Genomic DNA, 26,568 nt, shown 5'->3' with positions numbered 1-26,568 from the left:
GGAAGACAGTAAAACCTAAGCAGTCTGGTGGGTAACTGAAACTGCTAGCGAGGTGGATAAGGACCTGCTGCCCATCTCTGATTTTTCCCTACAGGTCCTGATGACTCCTTTGACCGCAACTCCGTTTACCGTGGCTCCCTGACACAGAGAAACCCCAATGGGAAGAACAGGAGAGTGGAGCGGCTCTTTGCGGTATGAACCCAGCCACCCGGGAGGCTTGCTGGCCTGGCCTCTATATGGGACCTACCTCCCTGGGCTTGCACAGAGGGACCTGTCCCTCCCCACTCTCCCCTTGAGCCCACAGTGCCCTCAGCCATTGGCATGCTGGCTGGTGAGGGCAAGCCTGCCTGGGAATGGCCCAATGAGGTCTGGGATGTCATAAGCCCCAGGGCAGGGGGACCAAACAAGATGTACATCTTTGAATTCCCACCACTCGCGTGGTCCATGGGATGAGGCAGGTCCTTGTTCCACGTGGTAGCAGCTGAAGAGGACAGGGGCTGAGCTGTCCTCATCACCTGTGGTGGTTCAGGGTGGTGTGGGCACAGTGGTGAGCTGAGGTTTCTCCTTCTGGTGCCTTGCAGAAGCCTGTGATGACCCACCTGTCCTGAGAAGAAGGGGACCCTCCTGCCACCATATTTCACTGATGATACAGAACCTCAGCTCAAAGCCTCACCACCTTCCCCCATTGCTTGCTTTTCCTTCTCCCACACTCATCTTTCCATGAAACCCCAGACAGGAGCAAAGTTGAAGGCCATGGGCAGGGGTCTTGCTGGGAGCTGCCAGGGAGAGGGGCGAGACACTGGGGTGTGGACATGTGGCCAGGGGCTCTAATGGAAGGATGCAGGCATGAGGCCTCAGCTTTGGGCAGCTCTTTGGTACTGGGTCAACCAAGGGGACAAGAGAGGTGCAGAGTGGGAGTGACCTCTTTGGAGGGAGCTGGATGTCAGTGTGGCTTTACAACATGGGGACTGGGGACAGTGACATGGCATTCACTTGGCAACATCTGGTCCCAGCCCTTGACAAAAGGCTAATGTCATCTATTGCAGTCATCTCATCATGGCTGGGGCCTGTTCCTGCTCTCTTCCAGGCTGGTGCTGAGCAGGAGCAGGAGCTGATGGCAGGAGCCCTTGGGGTACCCCAGGCAGAGCAGAGACCCAGGCACCCCAGGCTGGGATTCGCATACTGGCGCTGGTCCCAACTTGTCCCTTAGAGTGTCACTTCCCTTCCCTGAGCAGCAAAGCAGGGTGAGAGCAGTGCTGACTCCCTCCCAGCGAGCGCTTGGCCAACAGATCCTTACACAAAGCTATGCAAGCACCCACTGAGGGTTCTTATCACCATGCCCGAAGCAGCTGTGACAATCTGGGCACCAATCAGATGAGGTGTGCATGAAGCAGTATCAAGAAAAGTGGAAGAAAGGCCAGAGGGCTTACAGGGGACTGGTTTGATTTTCCAGCTCTCAAAGGTGTCCCCTCTCCCAGCAAGGCTATGCCAGCAAGTTCAGAAGGACTCCAGCAAGCAGAACATAAGAGCTTCTCTGGAGGCTTTTCCTGTTCTGCAGATGGGTCAACCTGTGCCAAGCAGCACTTTGTGGATGAGCAAAATATCCATAATGATGGGACTGTAGGACCGTTCAATCCTTTGGAGTGGCTGTGATGGCCTTTGGGGTCTGGTCTTGGGCTCCTGTCAGGTGACAGCAGCACTGATAATGCTCGTCTCCAGAAATCTCAAACGGTTCATTTTCCTCCAGCATTTAATTCTCCACATCCGCTGATCCCAGTGAATCAGCGCCTGGCCCCATACCCATGTCCAGGACATCAGGATGGGCAGGGGGTTCCTTTCTCTTGCAGGAAAATTTGAAGAAGGTTCATGTTAAAAATATTTTGCTTGGTACCTGCTGTTCCTTGTCCTTTATAGTCCCCACCTCCTCCCTCCTCCCGCAGCGGGTGATGCAGGGAGGATTGCCTGCAGCCAGAGCGGGGATGTCAGACGAATGCTGGCAGTTTCCCATCCATGGCCACATGGCCAGGACCATTTTAGGCTATTCTTGTGCATCTGATCAAAACCACTTTAATTATGAGCTGTAGTGTGAATTCTCATGCAAGTAACATATACGTTTGGCTTTGGTAGCAGTAGAGACTGCTAACTGCCTAGAAATCAGTCCCACAGTCATTCTAGAGCAGTCTTCTAAATCTGGGCTTCCCAGCTGGAAACAAAACCAGTTTCTTACTTTAAAATGAAATCCTTCTGGTCTGAAGTTCAAAAGGGTAAGTGCGAACCACTGCCATTGCAGAAACTCCCCCAGACACTGTGTCATTGCTGGGTGCACATCTTGCTGCTCAGCTGGCCTTGGTGCTAGAACAGCAGCTCCTTGGCTGGCAGAAGGGAGCTCCACCAAGATCTGGGCAACATTATGTGTTTGCACTCACCCTTCTATTGTCAGGGTTCAGCCTTCCCCCCAACCACACTGTACCCAGCTTCAGCTGTAACTCAAGTCCTTACATGCAGCTATTGGGATGCTTGACCCTGCATAGAAGTCCTTGCCGTGAACCTCAGCAGTGCAGACTAAGGCATCGTTCAGGCTGTAGTCTTGTTATTTGCCAGTTTCCTGCCCCATCTGCTTGTGTAGACATTATATATATGTACACAAGGTCATGCAATAAAGCCAGTTTTGTGTCCAGAACTCAGGACCCGTTTTGCAGTGTGGTTTTTTTCAGCTCACTTGAGCAAAGGCTCCTTTCCTTATCCTCTCCTTTAACTAGCTGATGCACCCTTCACTTTAAAACTTAGGCAGGTGAAAGCAGACAGGAGCCGAATCAGCAACACCAAAGCAGAATGTGGGGAGATGGTGACGAATGGGGTGGCAATAAGACTTGTCAAACGTTGCTCACAGAGCTGCAGTTGGGATGAGTGTGGGTCAGTAGTACCCAGCAGTGAGGCCAGCCAGGTGAAGGGGATGCACAGTGTGGGGGCAAGGAGGGGCTGACCCTGAAATGCACTGCTCTGGCTTGCATGGTAACCCAAGAGCAAATCTGGCAGCCGAAGCCACCCAAAACACAAGCCCACAACATCAAGGGGTTGCTTTAAATCTGTATTAAATAATAGCAACAAACAACATGCTGCTGACCCCAGGGTCTGAGTTTCCCTGGATTATGGGGTTTTTTTCCCTCCTCTCTTCATCCCTTTCCCCATCTTTGATGTCCCTCTGCAGCCATCACCCTCTTTCTTTCTCATGCTGCTACCGTGACTGTCCCCCAACACCGGTTGCACTGAGGCATTGGAGTCAACTGCAGCAGAGATGATCTGTCCTGGGGTGGTCTCAACCCCACATGGAGGTGACAGGCAGACCCCCACCCACACCCCACCAATGACAGTGTCTCCACGAACCCACCATTTCAGAGATGCCCATATTTTGGTCTCTGCCCAAAAGTCTCAGTAATTCCAGTTTTGCCTGGGGGTGGATGTGTTTGTACTCCAAACAACCCCTGCCTTGTGCTGGGAACCAAAGCTGCCTCCTTCAGTATTGCATCCAGCAGAACAAACATCATCAGAAACCTTTACCTGGGAGTGGTTTAACCAATTCAAAAAATGGGAGGTTTGATGCCCCCACACCATCGGGATGAGCCTGCCCCTGCCAGTCAGTGCATCCCAGCAAGTTGCCTTCCCCTTTTCTCTGCATTTAATTTTCTGATTTCCTTACAGCAGCTTTTGGGGGGGATCTGAAGATGAAGGGTGGTGGCACCTGACATAACCCCTGTGATGGAGCGGGTTTGCAGCGGCAGGATCCAGGTGTTCAGCGTGGCATCACCCACTGACCTCCTGCAGAGAGCACTGGGTGAGGGGCTCCCTGCAGGCAGGGTGATGGAGCAGAAAACTTTCCATCGTCCAAACAAAATGCTGAGTTGAGGACAGGGATTAACATATTCCCAAACTATCTGTCGTGGCCACTGGGAGATAAATGCTAGTCCCTTCTGAGTCATGAAAATCCCTGTGCTGATTTGATGAGAGGGGATGGCGGGGAGGGGAGATGCCCCGGCTCTGTCACTGCCCGGGCTCGCCTCTGACATCAGCATGAAACCAGCCATAAAAACGGGGACCAGAGGGGACTCTAGCTCAGACGGTGGCTGCTGGGCTCAGCGGGACAACATACGAGCACCTCGTCTCACCTCGCCGCGGTAAGTGGAGCTCCAGCACAGGGGAGCGCCGCTTTTCTCTCCCTCTCATGATGCTTCTGTTGTTGGGTAATTTCCTGTGCGCTGCTTTGCCTGCATGTGCATGTCTTTGTGTCTGTCCAGCCAGTTGGGGGGGTGTTTCCAAAAGGGGATTGTAAAAAGCAAGCGGCCAGAGCAAACCTGAGTTCTCAGGAGCCCAGACTGGCTCCCGCCCAGCACGCTGAAAACTTTTACTTTGCAAAAGTCCCTGGCGATAAGCTTCTGCTGTGTCTCCACTGTGTCCTGCTTAATGCAGCTCTCTGACTTCAGCACCTTGCCCAGCTCCCTCATTGCAGGTGGTTGCAGAAATCAAACTCGGCACTCAGCCTGCCCCACACAGTCCCTCTCACTGCCTTGATGCTATAAAGCATCTTACAGGGTGCTCTGGGTTCATCATTTCAGCAGCTGGCTCCCGGGGTGGGTGCTGAGGGCGCAGAGGTGGCCATGGTCCATCCATCACCCAGTATCTAGCAGCAAAACCTATTTGTGCCTCCAGTCCCACATTTCGGCGCTGGCCTTTTTTCCCATCTCCTGGGCTGCAGAGTTCCACCATCATGGGCGTACTAGGGGTCCTAGCCAGAAAAGGTGATGCCAGGCCTGGCCTAAGGCACTAGGCTAGGACAAAAAGCTATTTTATTTAACAGGAGATTTGTACAACTCATGTCTGCAGAGGAGATTTTCCCTTGAGCTATCAGTTCCAGCAAAACCCCTGGTTTTTGACCAAGCTGCCCCAAGCTCTTTGCATAACAGCTGGCCCAGGGATGCTGTGATGGGAACAACAGCCCCATGGCAGCAGTGATGCAGTTGCCCCATCCCCTCCATCACAGCCTTCTCCTCCTGATGGGGTGCTCAACCTGCGAGCCTTTAATCCAAGTGGGGTGTCTCTGTGATGGCCTTTGCTTCCACAGCTGCGTCAGAAGCCTCTGTCTTCGTGGCACCAGCAGGAAGCGCCAGGGGGCTTTGGGGCCAAGCCACAGCGACCAGAGAGTGCCGGGAATGAAGCTGGGGGCCGCCTGCCTCCTGTGCCTGCTGCTCACCTGCCTGACCCTGCCCGTCACCCACAGCCGTGTCTACGAGCACTCCATGGAAATCAGGAGTAAGGAGAGCAGGAGTAAGGGACTCCCCCCAGCCCCTTCTGCATTCCCAGGCTCAGCTGCATATGGGGGGGCAGGGGGTCTCTATGCAGGAGCAAAGGTTTGCTTTGAAACAGCAGCTGCAGTAGCTTTTATACCCACTCCCCCATTGTTTTCCCACTCCCCTGGGGTTTATCATGCCCCCCACTCTTGGGTGCAATGTCATGTTCCACCTCTGTGTCCCCCCCTGCATCATCCCCTGACAGTTCCTTGGCTTTTGCCTTGCAGACCCTGACATCGACCCCTCCTGGTACACGGGGCGCGGGATCAGGCCAGTGGGGCGGTTCGGAAGGCGGCAAGCCCTGGGCGAGGGCATCCATCCCGAGGGCGCTGGCCGATGGCAAGCCTGTGGCCTCTCCCATCTGCATCCCCAGCCCGCCCGGAAGGAGCGGAGTCCCTGAGATGAACCAACAATAAAAGCCCTTCTCCTCTCCGCCCGTGTCCCAGACTCTCTGCTCCGAAACGCAGCACAGGAGGTCACAGGGGGCTGCAGCAAGTCGTGTGCTTGGGGATGCGTCTCCAAAAATTGCTGTTCTTGCCCCAGTTTTGCATCTTGCCCTGGTGGTGTGTGCAGTGCAGCAGCTGTGTCCCCAAGCAAGACCATTTTCTCCACTCTCCAGTTTGGGGGCAAGAGGGACCACAGGGAAGGGTGAATCTCAGCCCATAACATCCGCACCTGCCACTCCTGGCCCAGCACTGGGAGTCTGGAGCTGTGTGAGGAGGGAAGGGTTAATCTCAGGAGAGAGGGGGCAGGTGTGGGAGATGAGTGGCAAGTAGCACTCCTGCCTCTCAGCTGCCCTAAGGAAGGGGATTTAGGTAGTAGGAGGCAACAGCTCCTGTTTCTTGGTGGGAAGGAGCTCCTGTCCTGCCCTGAGACAGCTCAGCCTAGGGGAAGCATCACAGGTGGGTGTTCCTGGGTGGTGTGGGGTGCTGGGGGGATCCTTGGGGTGCAACCTGACCTGGTAAACCTGGGCAAAGGGTGTTGTGGTTCCCTCCTCAACATGGAGAGCAACTTTGAGGGTGTCTGCTGCCTTGTGGCCACGTTCAGCCTGGCCAAGCCTTGCCCTTGTAGTGTCTGTCAAGTCATGCCCTGAAAAAAACAGCAGTTGCATTGCCCTGTGATGGGGTAAGTGGTGTTACTCTTTGCCCACGGCCTTGCTGGAATTACCACAGGTGTCCTAGAAAAGGCAGTATCTCCCTGAAGCCCAGCAGCTCCTGGGATTGCTGGGCACTGGCATGCTTTTGGAGGCAGCTCAGGTGCTCTGGGATGGAGCAGGTGAGAGAGCATCTTTCCCTGTACAAGTGACAGTTCTTTCCTTCCTGCAGCTTGGATGGGCTGTGTTGGTGCAGTGGCTGAAGGCTGCAGAAGCCCTGCGATGCCTCTTGGCATAGCTTCCATCTTCTGTTCCAGCCAAGGCACATTCCTGCAGTGTAACATGTATAATGCAGGGAGGGAAGGCCCAGCAAGGTACAGGGTACCGTGACACCTGGCATTTGCTTTGGCCCTGCTCTGTGCACAGATCCGGCTCTTGTGTTGGTGATAAATCAGTGACTTCTCAAGAGGCTGGGCTGAGTCTCCACCCTGCAGCACGGTCCCAGGCAATCAGGGCTCAAATGGGTCCAGCAAGGGGAGTACTGGCTCTGGGCCCTGCTGCCTCTGGGCTTCCTGTGGTCCCTGCCTGCAGGATGACATCCAGCTCAGGAAAAAACAAACAAACAAACAAAAAACAAACCTCTAGAGTAATAGTCTCTTTATTTGCAGCCTGGGTGTAGAGCTATCAGGATGCACCTGCCTTGCTCCAGAAAGCTAAATCTTCCCTTTTCAGATGAGATGGGACAGGAGGGAGATGACATGCATCTGGGGCTGGGGAGGTGTCATCAGTCACAGGTGGTGGTCACAGTGCCAGAGGGTCATGCTCTTCTCTGGAAGCAGAAACTTGATGGAAGAAATCCCTGGGCTTTACCTCTTGGAGGAAGCCAGTGCTGGAGGATTGAAGAGGCCCTGTGCCCCCAAGATGGGCTCTGACCTTGCTCCAGGTAGGATGGTGATTGAGCTGAGCTGTCCCTGTGCTTCTCCAGCCCCAGCTTTGTCATTGCTCCTCTTGCAGACCTTATACAGCCACCACTGACATCCAGAGCTGCCTGTCCTCACAGTCGGCAACACCCAGTCCTCACTCTGCTCTGTCCCAGATCAACTGCTGACCTCCCACGGGAAGGGGATGGGTTGGATGCCTTCTCTTGTTCCCGCTCCAGGAGCTCTTGAGCTAGCAAGAAATACAAAGTGAGATAAGGCTCAGTTCTCCTGCTGGTGGAGTACAATGTGATGGTTGTACTGCCCTACCCCAGGAGAGCCACTGATGGCACTGGTATCATCCCATGGTGACCATGTTAGATCTCTACTGAACAGCTACACTGGGGACAACATTACACCTAGACTGGATACTAAAGCAAAAGAAAATTGTGGCTTTGAGAGAGGGCTTGAAATCCACCTCTTATTTTGGAGCATTCTGAGATGGATCTGTCTGTCCTTCTGCTTTGAGAGGAGTGACATGTTGCACTGAAACCATGGATTGTTGTGGCAGTGAACCTTGAAGCTGTCAGGCACAGTGCAGCTGCCAGGCTGGACCAACTGGGAAGCAAACCTTGGTAGCAAGCATGAGCAATGAAGAGGGTCATCTTTGAGATAGGGGAAGAAGGTGTTTGCAGCCCCAAAGCAGAGGCTTGGGGCCTGTGGTTCAGCCACTTTGTCTCTCACTGAGAGCCATCACACAACTTACCTATGGCCATAAAGATATCATTTACTTGGTGGTTGGATTTTGCAGATGTCTCCATGAACAGGAGGCCTTTGGTCCTTGCAAATTCTTCCCCCTCCTGGGTGGAGACAAGCAGAGTTATTCCCCCAGCCTTCTCTGGGGCTACTTGTTCAGTTATGGTGGCATTTCATGGCAGGTAAGTAACTGTATGGGGACTCTAGAGGTGTCCAAAAGCCTTTTAAACTCTCAGCTTTGCTATGACATAACCCAGTGTTTGCTGGCGAGGAGGTGATAAGTGAGTCTGGGGACTTACCACATGCACTCACCTCGGTGGCAACTTCTCGCTTAGCAGCAAGGTCTGTCTTGTTGCCCACCAAAGCAATGACGATTTCATCAGGAAGGAATTCCTTCTCCAGGTCAGTCAGCCAGAGCTTTGCTCTGTTGAGTGTTTCCTGGAGAGATGGAGACAAAAATCACCCAGGGATCTGGTTTTGATTTAATCCCTTCAACTCAGGCATAGCAAACCTGGACAGGTGGCACTAAAACAAAGGGGATGGAAGAGATGTGGTGGGGATTCTTTGATTGCCCTCTCTCTCAGGGAAACAGGTGACTGGCCCTCAAACACCTTCAGGGATAAATCAGCCTTGGATGGGATGCAGCCTTTCTGCATGGCAGCAGAAATCACCCCTGGGGGGGTGGCTGGGTCATACACAGGCAGGGACAGCCCCTGGCACATCCCAGGTGGTACATTCATCTTCTCAAGTGGTGCTCATGTACTGCTTTCTGCTCTGTTGAAGACAAACACCATCATCTAGACACCTCTGCCCTGCCAGTGCTGCTGCAGCTCGGCAGGAACAGGATCAGCATCCCCTGCCTTACCTTGTTAGTGATGTCGTAAACAAGGAGAGCGGCGTGGGCGCCCCGGTAGTAGAGGTGGCAGACACTGTGGTACTTCTCCTGGCCTGCGGTGTCCCAGATCTCAAACCTGACAGTGGCTACCTCCAGGTTGAGCGTCTGTGTGAAGAAGGAGCCTGCAAGCAAGATGCAGAGTGCGTGTTCACTTGCAGCAAGGGCAGAGAGCTCCAATCCACTGCTGTGAGGTCAAACCCATCCCAAGGGTTGGTAACAATGCTCTAGTGCACAAAAAACCAAATCTGTGCAGGTTACATGTGGCTTTGCTTACAGTTTGGTGCTGAGGAAAATGGTCTGCAGAGATCTGAAGGTGAGAGTGACAGGGGAGGTCTGGCTCTGGGGCAAGTCTGTATCATGTTCAAAAGTGGGTCTGTGCTACTGCAGGATATACCAACCTGTTCTCCTGCATCCCACCCTGCTGCAAGGAAGGGCACCAGACCTGGTCTCTTGTCCAGAGCCATCAAGCTACTGAAGCCACTCACTCACATCCCACAGTTGGCAGTGACTCCTTGAAGTCATTTTTCACATATCGGTAGGCAAGGCTTGACTTTCCCACTGATGTGTTCCCCAGCAGAACCACCTTGTAGATGTAGGTGGGATGAACCCCTTCCAGGGAGGTGTTTGGGATTGCTTTCTGTGCCATGCCCTGCAAGGAAACCAATTGCATTCAAAACACACTGCAGCGATCCCAGGTCCATCAGCTGAGCCTCCTGCATCAACTTCTGACTAGTGGCAGTGGGGCAGGTGGGGCTTAACCTCAAAATAAGCAAGAACAAAATTAATATCCTGAATCAAATTTAATCCATCAAACCATCTGCCATTGTCAGTTATGACCAGAGGGTGGAGGTGTTTAGGAAGCAACTTGATGCAAGAGGCCACCTTGAATGTAGACAAGGAGATCGGATAGGCTGCATCCTCCTTCAACTTTCTGGAGCAAGTTAATAGTAGAATCACAACACTTAATGAGTATGCCTTGCTCTTGAGCATCTCTCGTTCCCCAAAGCCCTGCCAAAGAGCTTAGGCTGATGTTCCACTCTTATTGTGGATCTTGGTTAGAAGAACATAACTCAGACATGGAGGTGATGCTGCAACCAGCTTGCTGAAGACAGTGCCCAGGGGGGCCTCAAGAGCTGATGGACTTTGTGGCAGCACCATTTCAAGTCAACATGTTGCTTGCCAGGGTGAAAAAGCAGGAGTGCGAGGACCTGACTCAAGCAACATTGAGGACAGTATCACACAAAGCAAACAGTACATGCTCCTCCACTGTGGATTAGGAAACCCTGGACAGAACAAGCCTATGAAGTCTCATGCCCTTGTGACTGTCGCACCATGAAGAGTGACTCTGCATCACTCGGGGTGGAGCTACGCTGAGTGGTGACCTGGGACAGTGGAGGAGCACAGCCCAAAATAACAGTGGTCACCTCAAACCTGGCCTGAAGAGAGTCACTGTGGAGCATTGGCCATACCCTGGGAAGATGGCAGTGGATGTGAACACTCCTGGGTGGCATCTTCCCCTTTCTCCCAGCCTTGATCTCAAGGAAGTGACACTGCCTCGCTGTTGGAGGGACCTGTCACTGCAGGGTGGTGAATAACACTGTCTTGCAGCCAAACAGAGCTTTGCCTTGGCTATTCCGTGCAGAGCCTGTCCTCTAAAAACACGAAGCTCTAGTGGAGAGCTATGCAGAAGAGAGGCAGGTTCATGCTGAGCTTGAAGATATCAAGGGTCATGGGGTATTGAATTGAGCAGGAGAAGTGTATGAGATGACCTCTCATGCACTTATTTCACCTCATGTGCAGCAGCAAAGGGGAAATATGCCACAAGCAAGCCTGTAACTGCTGTGCGCAGAGATGGGAAGTGCCTCTTAGATAGATCTGATCTTCTAACACTCAAAAGCAGCAGAGGAGCCTTATGAAGGTGCTGAAATGTTAGCATCCTGCTGTTGGTCCCTGCCTGTGTGTCCTAACCCTCTCGCTGCTATTGCATGCTAGACAAAGAGCCTCACGTGCTGGGGTGAGCGCTGCTGGTGTGGGGTGCTTCTTTCCATGTGCTTTTGAAGAAAGCCCTGGTCAGCCTGGTCTGCAAGACTTTTAATGCAGAATTGGTGCAATTACTTCAGTTTCCACCTGGGGCTCACAGGAGTTTCACACACAGAACTTGCAGATGAGCAAGAAGTAACTTTATACAGACACCTAACAGCAGTGCTAGTAATGTAACTCCCAGCCCAGGGAGCCCTGCAGCTCCCTTGCCTGACAAAAGCTTCTTGTTCCTTCATGCTGTTCATCTCACGTGTCTCCTTTGTTTTAGCTGTCTTCCCCCTGCAATCCAGCAGGCTCCAGACCTTTAATTGTCCTCCCTTCCCTGAGCTGTTACCAGATCAGGCTGTCACTGAGAGTGTTCCTCAGTGCTGGCTGAACCTGGCTCTGTATCTGCAGATGAGAGCGTTTTTTTTTCTTCTGCATGAGATGGGCTTTCACCCCCTTAAAACCCAGGGATAAAATCTTGTCTCCCAGCTAGTACAGCCCAGTGATGAAGAGTGGGATCACAGTTCGTGCAGAACAGATAGTCAGGGGTGGGCTATATTTTTTTAAGAGGGAAAGAAGATAAATCTTGTGGCATGGTGTAGAGGTGCTCCTTATAGTACTAATTACTCATCTTTGCCTCTTTGTACACTTGGAAATGCCCTTTCTGGCATTGTTAGCTATTGTAGATGCTATAAGCCCTAAAACTCTACAGGGAAGCAAGAAGCTGCATGAAAAACACTCTTAAACTCAGTTTCTCATTATTTCACTCTGCTGATCTCTGTTTAACCCTGGAAGATTGCGCTGACACTGGAACAAAGCCTGAGAACTACTGCCATTGATGGGAATTTCCTTGCAAACTTTTCATACTAGTGAACACCTATTACAGACAGGGAGTTTTGCCAAAGTTCATTTGAAACGGTTTCTTTTCCATGTTAAGAGGCAGAGAGCGAGTCTCCCTTTCCACCTGAGGGGAATGGCAAGGAAGCAACACAAGTGACTTTATTCTCATTTGATGGAAAATAGAATTTAGGGGAAACACTGTTCTTGTTCTGGTTGTATTTTTGGTGGGGTTTTTTGGTGGTTGCTTTTGGGTTTGTTTTTGTGGTTTGTTTTTTGTTTGTTTGTGTTTATTTTTCCTGTTGGGACTGACTGAGCATATCCAGGAGAAACCTTTAAAGCAACTTTCCTGCTGATTTCTGTGAGTTAAGCCCCAGTGGAGTGCACCTGTGTGCCAGAAAGCTCCTGTTGGCATTACTAGAATAAGTTTGATTTATCTCACTGCAAACTCAGAACTCTGAAGAAGTCACTGATGTTTCCTGTGCAAAATGGCTTTGGCAAATTTTCCCTTGCAGGCTCTGACAGGCTGATGTGTCACCTGACTGGGACTGCTTAAATGCCGCATCTGGGGGCTTTTTAGTTTGATCCCGATAAAAAATAACTTGGCAATTTAGGGAGCAGACCAGGGAACAGCTGTGGTGTTACAAGTCCTATACTCGTGCCCAGAGGTGACACCAAGGAGCAAGGAAAGCTAAACCTGCTCAGATTTAATACAAAGAGGCAGAGATTAGTCAAGATAAGCATTTCTCTTCAATTGCAAAAATCCTGCTGGTGGATTTAGTCTCCAGCTATAGCTTAATATTTTGTGACAGCTGTGTCTAGCAGCAGATACTTTGGGCAGACTTGCCTGGTCTAACACTTACCTAGAAGTTGAATACAGAAACAGCCACGACACAGATCATTTCTCACTCCCTAATGGAGGATTAAGCATCGCTGCACCCAGGAAATTGTGTTGTCAGCCAGACACCAGCATTCCCCCATCTTGATGACTCCTCTCTCCTTCCCATGGGCAATGGGTGGCTATGCAGAGACAGCTCTGACCAGCGCTAACCAGCTTTCCTTATGGAGCCTGCTGGTTTAATGTAAATCAACTTAAATACAATCTATTTTCCGGGTACGGCAGCAGCGCCAGATCAGTGATATTACACTTGAACTGCCTGCCCTTTGTGTTTCCAAGAAGGAACCCAACAAATCTGTTTATGAGGTTGACTCAGTTGTTTATAATTAGCAGGAAAGTGGACTTTATCTAAGGAGCATCCTTTCAAACTCATGTTTTATGGGCATAAACACTAGCAATAAAAAAGAGAAACATGAGGTGGTAAATATTTGTGCTGGAATGCAACAGTAAGGGTTTGGCTTTTGCCTCTCAATAAATTAGTATCTATGCAGCATTTTTAACCTGGGGAGGGGTCATCCTGGTATATTTACTGCCAGGGGATAAGCCATTTATTTTCAAATGAAAAGAGTAAAAAAGGAAATTCATATCTTTGGGGATGGAGATACTGAGAAGTGTTATTTAAGACTCTTAACTTCCTGTGAAATTAATGATGTTTAATATGTCTAATTGATGTCTCAGCTTTTCTAAACCACAAGCTCCAAGAAGATCCTAAAACCATTGAAGACCGTAGTACTGAGTTTCTGCAGGGGTTCAGCAGTGAACAAGAACTGCAGTTAATCAGCTCCTTGGAAAAAGCAGGACTCTAATGCTACCTGTGTAAGTCTGTGTAGCCCTGAAATTCTTGGAAACAATGCTTTAGGCTCTTTCAGATTCAGATTTATTTATTTATTTATTGTCCCCAGATAATGGTCATGTACCTGCCACCCCCATTAACTTGTCTAGTATTCAGCTCAAAGCACTCCTCTGCTTTTGAGAGCTTCCTCCTACCTGTTCTCACAGTGCTGGTATAAGGGTGCAGCCGCTTGCAAAGTTCACTTATGCCAAGGTTACCGGGGGAGACGGAAAATCCCAACTGCTAAGACTTAACGCGTAAACACTGTTAGATTTACACAGTGCTGATTTCTCAGAGCAATCAACCCCCCTCAGAGCTAAGGGGAACAGAGTACGGGTCATTAACTGTGCAGCAGAGCAGGTTGGGGAAATAAGGCAAAAATAAGTGGAGGTCGCCCTGTGCTGTGGGTGAGACCAAGCGCTCAGCAAAGACTTTCCCAGCAGCTCTTTGGCTGCCAGAGAGGATGGGAATAGGGCAGAGGGCTTCCTAATCTTCCTAAAACCTCTTCCCTTGGGCAGAGGGCTGCTGAGAATGGTGCCATCCTCCCTGCTGGATGCTCCTTTGTGGCTGGGATGCAGGGTTGCTTCCTGGGGGAAGATGAAAGTCCCAGGAGCCTGTCTGGGAAAAGCACCTTGGAGGTGGTGGTTCGGGACTGAAGTCTGCCCCGTGGCAAACCCGCGTGTGGAGAATGCCTTTACCTTCCCGAAGCCTTGATTTCCTCCAGGCGCTTGCTCGGGTCCGTGTGGCCAGGGACAGCAGCCCCGTCTGGCTGCCCAAGCCTCTCCGTGTCCGGGGCAGGTAAAAGAGAAACCAGCCAGCAGCTCTTGGGAAGCCGTGTCAAAGGTGAGAAGCGACTGGAGATCAGTGAACCTTAGACCTGCCAGTGAGCTGGGCAAGGCGGGACCACAGGGCTGCCGTCACCGTGAGCTGGGCTGGTGGCCATGCCCCCCCGCAGCCCCTCCATCCATCCATCCCTCCTTCCCTCTCTCTTTCCCTGCTTTCCATGCTGGGGTTTGGCAGTGGGCGGACGGACAGATGGATGGATGAATGGGTGGGTGGGTTTTCCCCGTGCCTTGGGGTGCAAGGCCAGCCCAGCTACCAGGGGTATGGGGAGCAAAAGCAGCCTGCACCCCCACCACAGGGGTTTGAAGACTGGGGAGGGCAGGGTGCGGGGCCAGCCGGAGCCATGGCGTGCCAGGTATCTGGCCTTCTCTGTGTGTTTATAATACGGCAATTTCTGCTGACGCACATTAGACCTGGCTTTGGTCGAGTGCCAAGGTAAGAACTCAGTTAACTCGGGCTGGGGTTTGCCAAAGTAATTTGTTTTCAGGAGCGTGGCTTGTTTAGCAGCTGGTGGGAAGCTGCACACTCACTTCTCTTGCAAAGCCCTTCAGCAGACAAGCTGGGTGCAAAGCAAGCAAAAACTGAGCATTTGGGATTTTACTGTCTTTTAACTAAAGTAATAGCTAGTTATCACAGGCAGCTGGGGCTTGGTACTTCGGCAAAGGCTGCTCTTGTTAGAGCTCTAATATCTTGAGAGAGAAACCATAGCATGTTAACGCATTAGCATAACAGGTCTGGAGTGAGAACAGGAAGACCTGATAATTAAAAATGTAAATAAAGATAGTTTTTGTATTTCTGTTACTCACCTTGTGATAGTCAGTGTCTTTTCTTCAAGCACCAGCTCCTAAAGATTTCTGGGAGTGAAACAGACTTCACAAAATCTGGCCCTCCTGGTTATAGGGAGCAGGCTGAAAAGCAGGAGCCCTACAAACAATCTAAGAAAAAAATCTTATCCCAGTTTTGAAATGAAGAGTATGTCTTGTGACTTCCAAGGCCTGACTGCTGCGGCTCAATTACTTCCCATTTCTAAGATGAAATGCCATGTGCAGGCGCCTGAGAGTTACACAGATGTCATACGAGAGCAGTGCCTCCAACAAGTGGAGTCACCATGAGATGTTTTGGTCTGTGAGCTGAAAGAGTTTCCCTCTGGGAACGTGTCCATGCACAGAGTTGCAGCATCACTGCAAAACTGGCTTGAGTAGAACCCGTGTATGTATCCAGCCTGAGAGCAGGTCTTACCCTGCAGCTTTTTTGCCAAAGGGAGGGAAAGCGTTACCTTTCCAGGTCCCTTCCCATCAGCTCTGCAGAGGCTAGAACAAGATCTGGGGATCCTTTGGGGATATTCCTGACAACCCTATGAAAACCCAAACTGCCTGAGACAGGTATAAATTTTTCAGCACAGATACAGTTTAGGTGTGTTCATCCCTCTCCCATAACTTGTTGCACAAGGCTGCACTGTGAAATGAGCTGGCTTAAAACCTTATTTTTTTCCAGGGCTTTGGATAGATCGGTTCTTCAGTGAGAGTCTCTGTGTGACCATGTGAGCAGCTGCGTTGGTACAGCAGAGAGGTAAAAAGATATTTCAGGCTTGAGAAGGGCTTGGGGCATGAATACTTTGGGCTGGGATTGCTGTAGGACACTTTCCATCGTGAACATAACTTGGGAGCTCTGATAAAGCCTGCTTGTACTGGTACATTTAGGATGCTTATTGATGCAGGGAATGTAGATGACCATCTGAATTGATTTTAATTTTTGGAGATATGTACTCCATATGCAAGAATCTCGTGCTTATAATACTGTTTGAGTGTCTGACCCCCAGCAGTGAGTAATGCTGAAAGGCAGTCTACTCCCATTTATCCCCCGGTTTGGACATACAAGCTATGGTAACATCATGCACCTAAACTAAGCATCTAATTGTTCATAGAAAATTAGGCTCTCAGTCTTGGCTGGAAGGCTTTGAAGCCTTATGAAAGGATTGCTTTGTAGCTGCTAAAATGAACTTCATTTCCAATTTGTGCTGCTGCGATAAGCACTCGTCTTGTGCTCTGTTATTTTCATACCAGTCTCATCTGCCGGAGCAGATGTTACATCTTAGGCGCCTTTGTTGAGTGCTTTTATGAAAGGAGATGGTGTAAAGGAGATACCCTGAACAACCGCTATGGTCTGGCTGTTGTAAATGCCCTGGTGTCTTCTGGAGCCCAGGGGAGCGTGTCCTTTGCATGGGCTGGGACATCTGCCTCCTGGACGGGCCTTTCTCCAGCTCCTGCTGAGCCAGAACCCACTAGAGGGCACAGCTCACCCAGGATTTGATGCAGAAGGGATATCTGCTCCTGAGTCCCCTTTCTGAACTTTCTGCACTGAACAGTCAGCAGGGAGGACAAGAGAGATGGACTGATGTCTCCTGCCACAACTGCCTCTGGGCAGCTGGATTTTCTGTGGGTGGGTTCTGTTCTCCAAATAACTAGGATGTGAACCTTTGTGATAAACGCTGTTGTAGTGTTAAGAAACTGGAGTTTTTTCGCACAGTATCTTGGTATGCTTGCCTGCTTCTAGGCATGCAAAAATCTTTCTGTCCTGGATGCTCAGGATCAGACTGCCTTCAGCAGCAAGTGGCTGCATCAAAACTGGATCAGTAGAGGACCTGGAGTGACCTGCACAAAGCTAGAGATTCACCTTGGTCAGTTGTGCTTGTGCAGTCAAGGGTTCCTTACCCGAAATAAACTTCACTGGGCATTGGTTGTTTACCTGAGGTTAGGGATTGCATTTAATTTTGTGCCTGCTTGATGTAATTATGCCACAAGAATTTACGGGACAGGTCTGGCTGCACGGTGGTATGGATCAAATGCTCCAGCCTAGCAATGCATGACCTGAGCACCTGGAACCCCCTTGTAGACTTTCTATCCCTGCTCCACTTGAGACTTTTGCTTTGATTTTTTTTTTTTTTTTAACTGTGAAGGAAATGGTAACACTTTAATAGTGCACAGGAATACCAGAACAGATCAAAATAAAACTCCCTGAGTAAACATGTGAGAATAATTCCAATAATCTTGTATTTCTCGCTCTGCCTGCTGCATTTCTTTGGGCAGGTTGCCTCTCTTCCTCTCTTGCTCTGCATACAAGGAGGCACAAGGGCAGTGGCATTTTTGGAGCATTTTCAGAGCTCCTGGAGGGCTCTTTTTTTGTTGTTGTGTAGCATTTGTTTCCTGCTGACTGTGATGGCTGTGAGGAAGGATTAGCTTATCAATATGTGCACTGTAAATAATCCCTTGCTTAAGGGAGAGTGGTTGAGTGGAAAAGGCAGCAGGGTCTGGTAGTAAGGGCACTACACTGAGTCGAAAAACAAGACTAAAACCTTGTATTTGCCACTTGTCCACTGTCTGTCCATGGGAAGAGGTGTTGTGTCTCCCCTGGCTCGTTTCTCTCACTCCCCTTGGCATGTCCACTTGATTTCTGTGTGCTCTTCGATGTGCTCTGTGTAGGGTGTTTGATCTCAATTGAAGCTCACACACTGCTGAACCAACACTATGACCTTGTATTGCTCAGAAATTGCTAAATGCTTAGCCCCAGTTTTAGTGGTTTTGGACTCCTGGGATCCCTGAATACCCTGAAGTTGCTCATGATGGGTCAGTTTTCATCCAAAATGCTCCAATTTCTTCTTATTTAGTGTATTTCAAGACTATGGCTGTGGTGTCGGCAGCCCTGCCCAGCTGAGCGCTGTTTGTGCCGCTTGCTTGGGCACCTCCAGGCTCTTGTTTTCCGCTTGGATCGCAGCAACATTGCACCACTTCACATGGGGACAGGTGGCCATGATCTCATTCCTGAATTTGGCTGGTCTGACAAGGAACAGATAGCATGTTTCAACTGCCCGGATTATACTGTTAGCACTGCTGTCTGCATTGCCTCCTGCTCTCCAACCAGACGAAGAAGATGTCTGAAAACATAAGTGGCTTTTCCTTTTTTTCTTTTTTCTTGCTGCTGGACATGAAGGAGCAGAAAAAAAATGCACTGTTTACACTGGAAGGGCTTTGTGAAACTTCTCTGGCCTTAACTATGAAAATGTGATTTGCTAGAGCTGCTTTGTACAGACTGAAGCTGCTACAACAGGGATCGAGCAGTACGAACTCAGTAGATATAGTGTCCTGGAAGTCCTTGTTTGCTTTTCCAGTAAGCCTTGTATCTATAATGCATATGTACATCGACCTTTTAGAAAGTATGGGGGGTGTGTTTGATAGTGTCTGAATCCTGCTGTTGTCCAGTGGCTTTAGGTCTCCGGGCTGTGCTGAAAGCCCATGGGCCACTGCTGGCCTCATGTAAAGCCTCTGTTGCTGCAAATGGCTCTATATATAGGCTCTGATGGGCTGCATCTGTATCGCCAGGCTTCCCAAGAGAGTCGCTTGTCATCTCGATGCTGTTGCAAAGCCAACACTGTGTCTATTGTGAGCTCTGACTAATGGGACAGAAGTGATGTTATGGTCAGATTTAGACAGCTGATGATGGGCATGCAGAACCCAGAATTAACAGTCACAGAAATGTGGTTTTCATTATGATCTCGCCTAAGTGGCTTCTAGACCAGCTGTAGGACAGACAACTTGCCTCTCTGCACTGCCAACTTCAAAGGAGCCAGTCACTTGTGTGTGAGCATATATAGCATGCCTTGCTTTGGGGATATAACTATTTTGGTTTAGTTGGTATTACTATAAATGAACTCACCAATCAGAGTCCACTTGGAGTGCTGACCCAGCCCTTGCAAAGCAGCTCTCCTCACTGTGCTCCTTTGAACAGGGTTCCAAAATGCTGAGGGTTGTTCTGGGGGGGCCCAGCCTGCATTGAGAGGTGGGCTTGCTGCCTCTCACTGAGCAAGCCAGCCTGGCCCTTGTCAACAGCCAGCAGATACAGAGCTTCAGAAATAGGCTGGGGCTCTTCTATTAAAAAGCCCATTTGTTTCAGGAAGAAACATCTGAAACCATGGTAAGAAAAGGAAATCGGAACATTTGGTCTATCCAGATGTCACAATAAATTATGTTCTCAAAACTAGTCACCACATCTGTGCTGTTAAACATGTAATCCCTTGCTTGTGTGTGATGGCTCTCCTAGAAAACACAGGTAAGAAGTTAATCACAGAGGCCCGGCTTGGAATGGTAATGCTTTTTCTAAGCCTCCTTGTACTTCCTGTTTCTCCTTTTCTGTGCCTGCCGTAATGCTGTGAACTGATGCAATAAGATGAACTAGAGTTCAACTCCTCAAGCCTGAAGACACAGGGTAGCCCACATACAGGCAACATTTGTCACTGCTGCAATAAAGCGTTAAAAGATTACTTTGTCAGTTACAAGAGGAAGAAGGGTTGTGGCTTTGTTAATGGAAAAAAGTTTGGGCTCCTGACTGTTGCACTGATAGAGTTAAGAAATATTTTGAGGACTGGTGGAGTTGTAATGATGAACAGATCATTTACAATGACGCTGGAAACTGAGCCTGCCGTGAACTGCTTCAGGCTACTAAAATGCTTGTCTTCCTGTATTAATTATTAACATTGTTAAAACACTCCAGAGATTGGCTTGGAAACATTAAACAAGCTTAATATTAATGGTTCCCAGATGATTAGTGATGGTGAACATTAGCATGTGCTAAAGACCGAGGAGGGAAAATAACTACTGACTACAATAAACATTTTAAATATAGTGGGATTGAATTACAAAAAGAATACAAGTGTGAACCACAAGAAAGGCTTTCCTATAGCATTGCCTGCTACCCTTTGGAAGAGACAGGTAATATTGTTTGCACCTCTGAAATTACACTTGACAGTTCACAATAAATAGCCTTGATGCATAGGGATGTGCTGAGGTGGGACATGTCTGCCACACCTCTTTATTCTTGAGAGGAGCTACACTCCAGCTAGAGACTATTGCAGGGAGCTGCCTACCCACACTGGTTACCTGCTAGCCACAATCCCTTGTGATTTATAGGGATTTCCTCAAAACTTGCTTAAGAGTTGCTATGAACAGCCCCGCTGAGGGAGCTGGAGGTGCAGTGGAAAGAGATCTGAAAAATAGTCAGTGTTCCCCTTCAGCATATGACATTGTTCTTGCCTTATGACTAATAAGTAAATTGCAGCTTTTGTGAAAGGTACACATGGCTTTCTCTAGTAAAAATATATGCAGTGAACATCTTGCTTATCCCAAGCTTCACATTCTTTTTTTACTCTGCAGAGCTGCCCCAGGAGGACCCTCTTGAGTCCCAGTCCAGATGCAATGCAAACACCTTTGGCTCTAGCTTGGGTACCTGATTACAAAGGAAGATCCAGCTCCTGAAGGGTATGGAAATGGAGGAGGCAGTTCTGTGAAATAAAAGACATAGTTATCTAACATGGTGCATGTTTTGTAGCATTTTACACGATTAAAGCACTTAAGCACTCTCTTCCATGTTCATGGTCTGGTGCCTACTACGAGATCCCTGTGCTGATTTTTTTGCCAGTGGGCATGTCATGTTTGGGATGGACCTTGACCTCTCTGATAAACTTGGTGGCAGCTGGCCGGCTGGCTTAAGCTATTAGTCTGGGACTGGTGCACGCTTACAGAGTGGTCACACGTTTCCTTAGGAAACTAGGCTAAAAATGGCTGTAGGTGGTACCTTTCTATGCAAAGGGCTGTAGAGGAGCTCACTGACAGCCAAAAGTTACTCCTAGCTCAGTAATCTCCCCCAGAAGTGTTTCATCTGTCTGTGTTTGTGAGACAGTTGTAATGAATGCAACTGAAAATGTTTTGCCGGTGCTTGGAAAGATAAATATTTAAGTAATGCTGTCTAGCATGGACTTGGAAAGCTCATGTGGGTGTGAATATAATCTTTTTTCCCTGAAGATCCCAACTAGCTTTTGTATGTACACTACAGACATGTTCATAGGGCATTTTATAATGAGTTTTGTGTCTCCATGCTTTCCAGTGGGCCTGTGGCTACATCGTAATCTTGCTTTTTCAGGTCACCTCTAAATGTTGGGCTGGTTTTCAGCTGGTTCTCAGTCTCGTGGACTGGGTGTTACAGGTGTGGTCTGTAAAAGCACAAGAACAGAAATTATATCATCGGTATAAGCCTGAGCAACCTTGTTTAGCCACAGCCACTGCTGGAAGAGCTGTAAAGCATCAGTGCTATGCAGAGGTGAAATGAGTCATGTGTTGCCAATAAACTAGGAAGGAACAAAGATGCCTCCGGGGGGAACCATTATCTGCTGTCACCCAGGGCAACTCCTTTTATAATTGAAAAATGTATTGAAAATTATTTTGGGAATTTCTAATTAGTTGAGTTGAGCCATTAATGTGCTCAGAATGTTTCAGAAGCTTAAAACTAGTAACTGCCCCAAAAGAGGCCACCACAGAGAATTCTCTTTTCTGCCTTTCCCTTCTGCCATCAGAGCTACAAGGTCAGGGAGGATGAAAACTTCTGTTGCAATTGAGATTGGGCAACGAAGGCAGTGTCTGTCAATCCCTGGGGAGATGCCTCCTTCTAACAGTGCCCAGCCCTACTACATGGCTTAAGGCTGGAAGCCCTGCAATAAGTAGCTATATATTGAGTAGCTGTCCTTAGGGAAAGGCAGAAGGCAAAAATAAAGGAAATACAGAGATTTGTGGTTGAGTCTGTTCTGTTCCTGCCTCCAGCACCTGTTGCCAGCCAGGTCCTTGACAAGCTACTCAGCCCACTGTGGAAGCTGGTGGTTTGTAGATGCAAGCACACATTTTGTTTCTGTCCAGATTTGGGTATTCAGTGTTTTATTTATTTATTTATATGTGGCTGAAATGAAAGAGTTCTGTGGCAACTCATTGTGTTTGGAGGAAAAAAAAAAAGAAAATCTTAGTTGTTTCCACAATTGGAGGAAAAACTTAACACTGGAGAATTTGACAACACTTGCCTGACTGTTTTGTCTCTTTGTTGATGGAGAACAGACAAGCTAATTCCTTCACATTCCTATAGGGAAGGATGAGAACAGGTTTAGTGCTGTAATAACTAATGCTGTGGAAAAGCCTACAGGAAGATTGCGGAGCATGGTAACTGGTGCAGGGCTGGGATGGGGTCCAGTAAGGAACAGATGAACTGGCTTGGGGGTGCAGGGAGAGGCAGAGGGCAGGGAAAGCGTGCTGGGCAGATGAGTCAGTCCCACATGCCATTCATCAGTCACTGTGCATGGAAAAAACAGAGGGCTAGGGATGCCAGAAAAATGTGTTATGACTTAAAATCAGATGCACCAACTCTAACAAACTGTAACATCTGCTGTGTTTTGTCTCAGTTTCCTCTAATGTTTTGTTACCAGTATATTTTTTCACTTCCTAGTTTAGGCAAACCTCTTTATTTCAGGAAACTATAATGACCTGCCTTCCTGCCCTACTAGTGATTATCACAGCTGGAATCTGAAACCCTTCAGCACCAGCACGGTTTATTTTAGGTAAGCTGAGAACTATTGGCTGACAACGCCAGTTTGCTGCTGTTCTGTGTTGGTGGGTGACCAGAGAGAGGACAGGAGATGGGTTAGTGGTGCGCAAATTCAGTTCGTAATGCAGAACCATGAGAATCATATACAGGTGCTCTTCTGTCTGATGTTCAGTGATTGGAACAGTTCCCTGAGAAGAGACGTGGCAATTTTTCATTTTGCTGTAAAATATGTGAGTGGAAAATACCTCGTCCCTGACAAGTGTGAAAGATGGTTAGAAGCAGAGCATGGTTAAGTTTTGCTGGGCTTGAGAAAAGGGATGTTTTGTCTCTGATATGTGCTTTGGATGAATCTAGATGGATTTCCACAGGGACAACAAACAGCACCTCCTTCCCCCTCTTCTGCTCCATCTGAGAGAATTAAACTGTGATGTGGTTTCACTTAAGCGTTTCCAAAATGATGTTCATGTGCTGTTTTATGGAACAGCACAACTAACTCGCTCAAGCACTTGATCCACTACAAAAAATTGCTTGGTTTTAGACCATGTGTTGTGGCTATGTTTTACTGCTGTCCAAAACAACTGGAGTTTAAAAAAAACCTGGAAGGCTTGATTGGAAAACGTGGCTCAGCTTAACTCTGCAGCATTTGGGACAGGAGTGGATGAGGCCACACGGCATGGAATAGACAAACCATGGGGAAAATCAAACAGGCAGCATCAAGCCCTTGTAGCAACGCCACGTGATTCCTCACTCTCATGTCTACTTGCTGTCAGTGGGGCGAAGGCACCATCACAATAGCATGCGGAATGCTTTGATATATTAATCCCAAAATGATGCAGAGCCAGTTCCTCAGCTGCTTCAGCTGATGTAATGCATTGTTTTGGCTGAAGCCATCCTGATTTTGTCTGGCTGAAGGACTAACCAGTTTAGACTATTGTTTAGGACAGATGTAGAGGATGTATTCACAAATTAAATCTCTTGCCTGCCTTCTACCCAGGCTCTGGGAAGAAAAGGCATGGGGTATGCAGGTCTTGTCACTGGAATACCCAAGCATCCCACAGTCTGGAATGGGTTTTATCCCCATAGCATTTGAGTAGGAAATTAGTGTTTTTATGCTAGGTGGAAGAGATGTATGATGTATTTTCTTCTGAAAATAGCCTGGGGCTCTCTTAAAACTTAGCTTTTTTACATGGTAAGAGGAGAAGCCGAAGGAGGAGAAGCAGCCAGATTTTGCAGCTCACTGCAGTGCTGCGGCAGGCTGGGAATAGCAGACAGGAGCACAGATAGCAAACAGCAGACCATAACCTGCTGTTTTTGTGAGACAGGCACAGCAATCAAGTGCTATTCAGCAGCACAGGACAGGTTTGGATCCCTGTAGCTGCTGCGGAACTGGCTTCTCTTTGCTTCACGCTGAGACACTCTGAGCTGTGTGTGTCTGCTGCTAATTAGATTAGGTCCACAGAGGCTGCACTGAGCCAGTTCACATTTTTAGCTCGAGATGGGCACTTTTCAGTGAGCTTGGTGACAGTTTACAAATTGCAGGTAAGTTCCCTGCTTGGCATGGTAATGGAGAGCTTGCAGGATTGCGGTTGTTGGTCTGGGTAAAGTTTGGATTGTAACCTCTGAATAGGAGCATTGCTGGGGCCAGGACAACCTCCCTGGGGCTGTTGAAGCATCAACTGTGACTGATATTCATGTCCCAAATTTAGTGGCAGGGCAGAGAGCCTGTGGTGTGTGGGTTAGTGCTCGTTAAGGCAGACAGACTCTCAGTATAGTGCTTACTACAGATTTAACATACTTCACCCTAGCTACCCAAAAACTGCTTTTGGATGGATGTCTAAAACTTTGGCAAGAAACATCAGATTCCCAGACTACATTTATATATGGCCTGTTTAGCTGTATGCTTTTGTGCTAACTTGGCTCTAAGCTTTACAAAGCATCAACCCCATCCCTTTTCTCCAAAAGAGCTTATAGACAAGAAATGCCATTGTTCTGCCTTTGGCTAGACAAGCCAACCCCTTCTCATCTCAGGAAAGGTCCTCCTGCTGCTTATTGTAGGAGCTTTACTGCTTGCTACACAAGTTTGAGTTTTTCTTAGCATGGAAAAGCAGACTTGCAGGCACTGTTTTAGGTAAGGTCTGGTGGATGGCTGTGCAACAGTATAAATATTTGCACTGGTAGACTCTTATGTGAAGTGCTCTAACATTAAACGTAATTCTTTGGTGTTTGTGTTGTGATGGTGGCATACAACCGACATGTGATGAGTTTCTAAGCCCAGAACTTCCTCTTCTTCCCTCATTTACAGCAGATGAGATCATGAATTTCATCCTTGACATATTTGCTGTCTGCTTAATTTCATTCCACTTCTTTCTCAAGTCCCTAACCTCTTCCCATTCTTGTATGACCATATGCTCCTTTATGGGTGATGCTTTATAACACTGTGTCATCAGTGTACTTCATTAGTGCTGTCCTACTTGTGTTATGGTGCTAATGAAAATATGAAATGAAACCCTAAACCCTAACTCTAGCCCTTACCACACACTAACCCTAAACCCTAACCTTGACCCTAACCATATATGAAATCAGCCCAAAGGCTAACCTTTGAAAAACTCCCTCCAAAGGAAGATTCTTCCTCAGTCTTAAAGGGATCAAATTCTGAGACCTCAAGATCATAAAGTGGCATATTCAGTGACCAGTGTAGAATTTACAGGTGAAAAACTACCTCTCATGACAGGGTGACTAGAGGAGGCCAGTACATCATTGAGGCATTGAGGGGTTTTGGCAAGATGAAGACAACAAATAAACCCTCTTCAGAAAACACCCCACATCTTTAGTATAGCAAGTAAATCATTGCTGTTAAAAAGAGAATAAGGTAATAATTTGCTGCACTTGTGGGAGATATATATAGAGATATATATATCTATTTATTTTTTTTTATTTTTTTCAGTATTCCTAAAGCTTGTCTTGCAAGCCCACTGCTTCATGGACTGTATTCTCCTTGGTGAACCCAAGCTCATCATTCTCTTTTCTGGACCACTTGGGAAGGCACTTATCAGTTACAGCTTTGTTGTGACAAGTGACTGTGTAACTACAAACCCTGAGCTAGATGTGAGGAAGCTCAGCAGGGTTCCCGGTGTGTCAGAGCTCTGCTGATGCAAACAGCGACTCTGCTGACTTGAAGAGATGAAGCAACAGTAATGAATCTCATCCGGACAAAATCCCCATGGACACTACTAGTCTCTTGAACCCTGTCTTGACACTGCTCAAATGTGGCAACATCTGAAAGCTTTTGCCAGGAGGTCTGTTTTGCTGAAGAGGATCATCTTGGGCTCCACAGGAGGTTTAATAAAGTACAAGCCCTTTAGTTGCACCAGTGTTTTTTTCTGCAGTACTTCAGTGCCAGTACATACTTGTCTGTGATGTAATTTTTTTCCATTAATAAATCCACAGACCCTGCTGGATACCACTGCTGTTATGTTTGCAAAATGTTAGAATGTTAACGGAACTCTGTTCATTTCACATATCTTGAACAGTATGAAATATCAGCCTTCTAAGTGTAGATTTTCCAAGGTATTTAAGCATTCTGCTCTCCTTGGACATATGGACATCTTGTTAAACTTCATTTCTGGTTTGGCAGATATGGTGATCTTATGGTGGGGCAGAGAGATGCCCTTGTGTTTTCTTTTCACACTGTCAGCCAGCCATTGGATTCCCCAATCTC

General features: G+C 48.3%; 3 protein-coding genes and 1 long non-coding RNA gene across 36 annotated transcripts in view; 3 read left to right on the top strand and 1 right to left on the bottom strand.

Moving 5' to 3' along the window:
• MLPH (melanophilin) overlaps positions 1–2,684 on the top strand; it is a 28,076-nt gene extending 25,392 nt beyond the window's left edge. For 28 of the 29 annotated variants that reach the window (XM_065068659.1, XM_065068673.1, XM_065068649.1 and 25 more), the window contains 2 exons: positions 95–192; positions 582–2,684. In XM_065068659.1, the coding sequence (XP_064924731.1) occupies positions 95–192; positions 582–608 (125 nt within the window). In that variant the 3' untranslated portion in view covers positions 609–2,684. 29 annotated transcript variants of the gene reach the window in all.
• Positions 2,685–2,839: 155 nt separating this feature from the next.
• PRLH (prolactin releasing hormone) lies at positions 2,840–5,775 on the top strand. The gene is made up of 3 exons (XM_065069157.1): positions 2,840–4,172; positions 5,117–5,304; positions 5,570–5,775. Exons 1-3 carry the CDS (start codon positions 4,009–4,011, stop codon positions 5,740–5,742), a joined length of 525 nt encoding a protein of 174 aa, XP_064925229.1. The 5' UTR covers positions 2,840–4,008; the 3' UTR covers positions 5,743–5,775.
• Positions 5,776–6,171: 396 nt separating this feature from the next.
• Positions 6,172–26,310, top strand: LOC110358220 (uncharacterized). Of its 3 annotated transcripts, XR_002412412.2 has the most exons (6): positions 6,172–6,244; positions 13,442–13,579; positions 15,933–16,007; positions 20,642–20,746; positions 22,776–22,863; positions 25,795–26,310. It is a non-coding gene; the product is annotated as an uncharacterized LOC110358220 (long non-coding RNA). The 3 variants fall into 3 exon arrangements; XR_002412414.2 differs by lacking the exons at positions 6,172–6,244; positions 13,442–13,579 and adding an exon at positions 14,219–14,438; XR_010473744.1 differs by lacking the exons at positions 6,172–6,244; positions 13,442–13,579 and adding an exon at positions 14,219–14,438 and having other exon boundaries at positions 22,752–22,863.
• On the bottom strand, positions 7,084–15,449 carry RAB17 (RAB17, member RAS oncogene family). Of its 3 annotated transcripts, none has more exons than XM_005501684.3 (6): positions 15,245–15,449; positions 9,493–9,652; positions 8,974–9,125; positions 8,421–8,546; positions 8,119–8,212; positions 7,084–7,605 (listed from the first exon to the last, which is right to left on the bottom strand). In XM_005501684.3, the coding sequence occupies exons 2-6, from the start codon at positions 9,647–9,649 to the stop codon at positions 7,490–7,492; spliced, it is 645 nt and encodes a 214-aa protein (XP_005501741.1). In that variant the 5' UTR covers positions 9,650–9,652; positions 15,245–15,449; the 3' UTR covers positions 7,084–7,489. The 3 variants fall into 3 exon arrangements, with proteins under 3 accessions (XP_005501741.1, XP_021142250.2, XP_005501740.1); XM_021286575.2 differs by lacking the exon at positions 15,245–15,449 and adding an exon at positions 14,294–14,436 and having other exon boundaries at positions 7,097–7,605; positions 8,408–8,546; XM_005501683.3 differs by lacking the exon at positions 15,245–15,449 and adding an exon at positions 14,294–14,436 and having other exon boundaries at positions 7,100–7,605.
• Positions 26,311–26,568: the final 258 nt, after the last annotated feature.

Source organism: Columba livia, chromosome 7 (genome assembly GCF_036013475.1).
Source record: "Columba livia isolate bColLiv1 breed racing homer chromosome 7, bColLiv1.pat.W.v2, whole genome shotgun sequence".
NCBI lineage: Eukaryota > Metazoa > Chordata > Aves > Columbiformes > Columbidae > Columba > Columba livia.
Note: the sequence above shows the minus strand (reverse complement) of the source record. Positions and strands in the feature narration are given on the sequence as shown.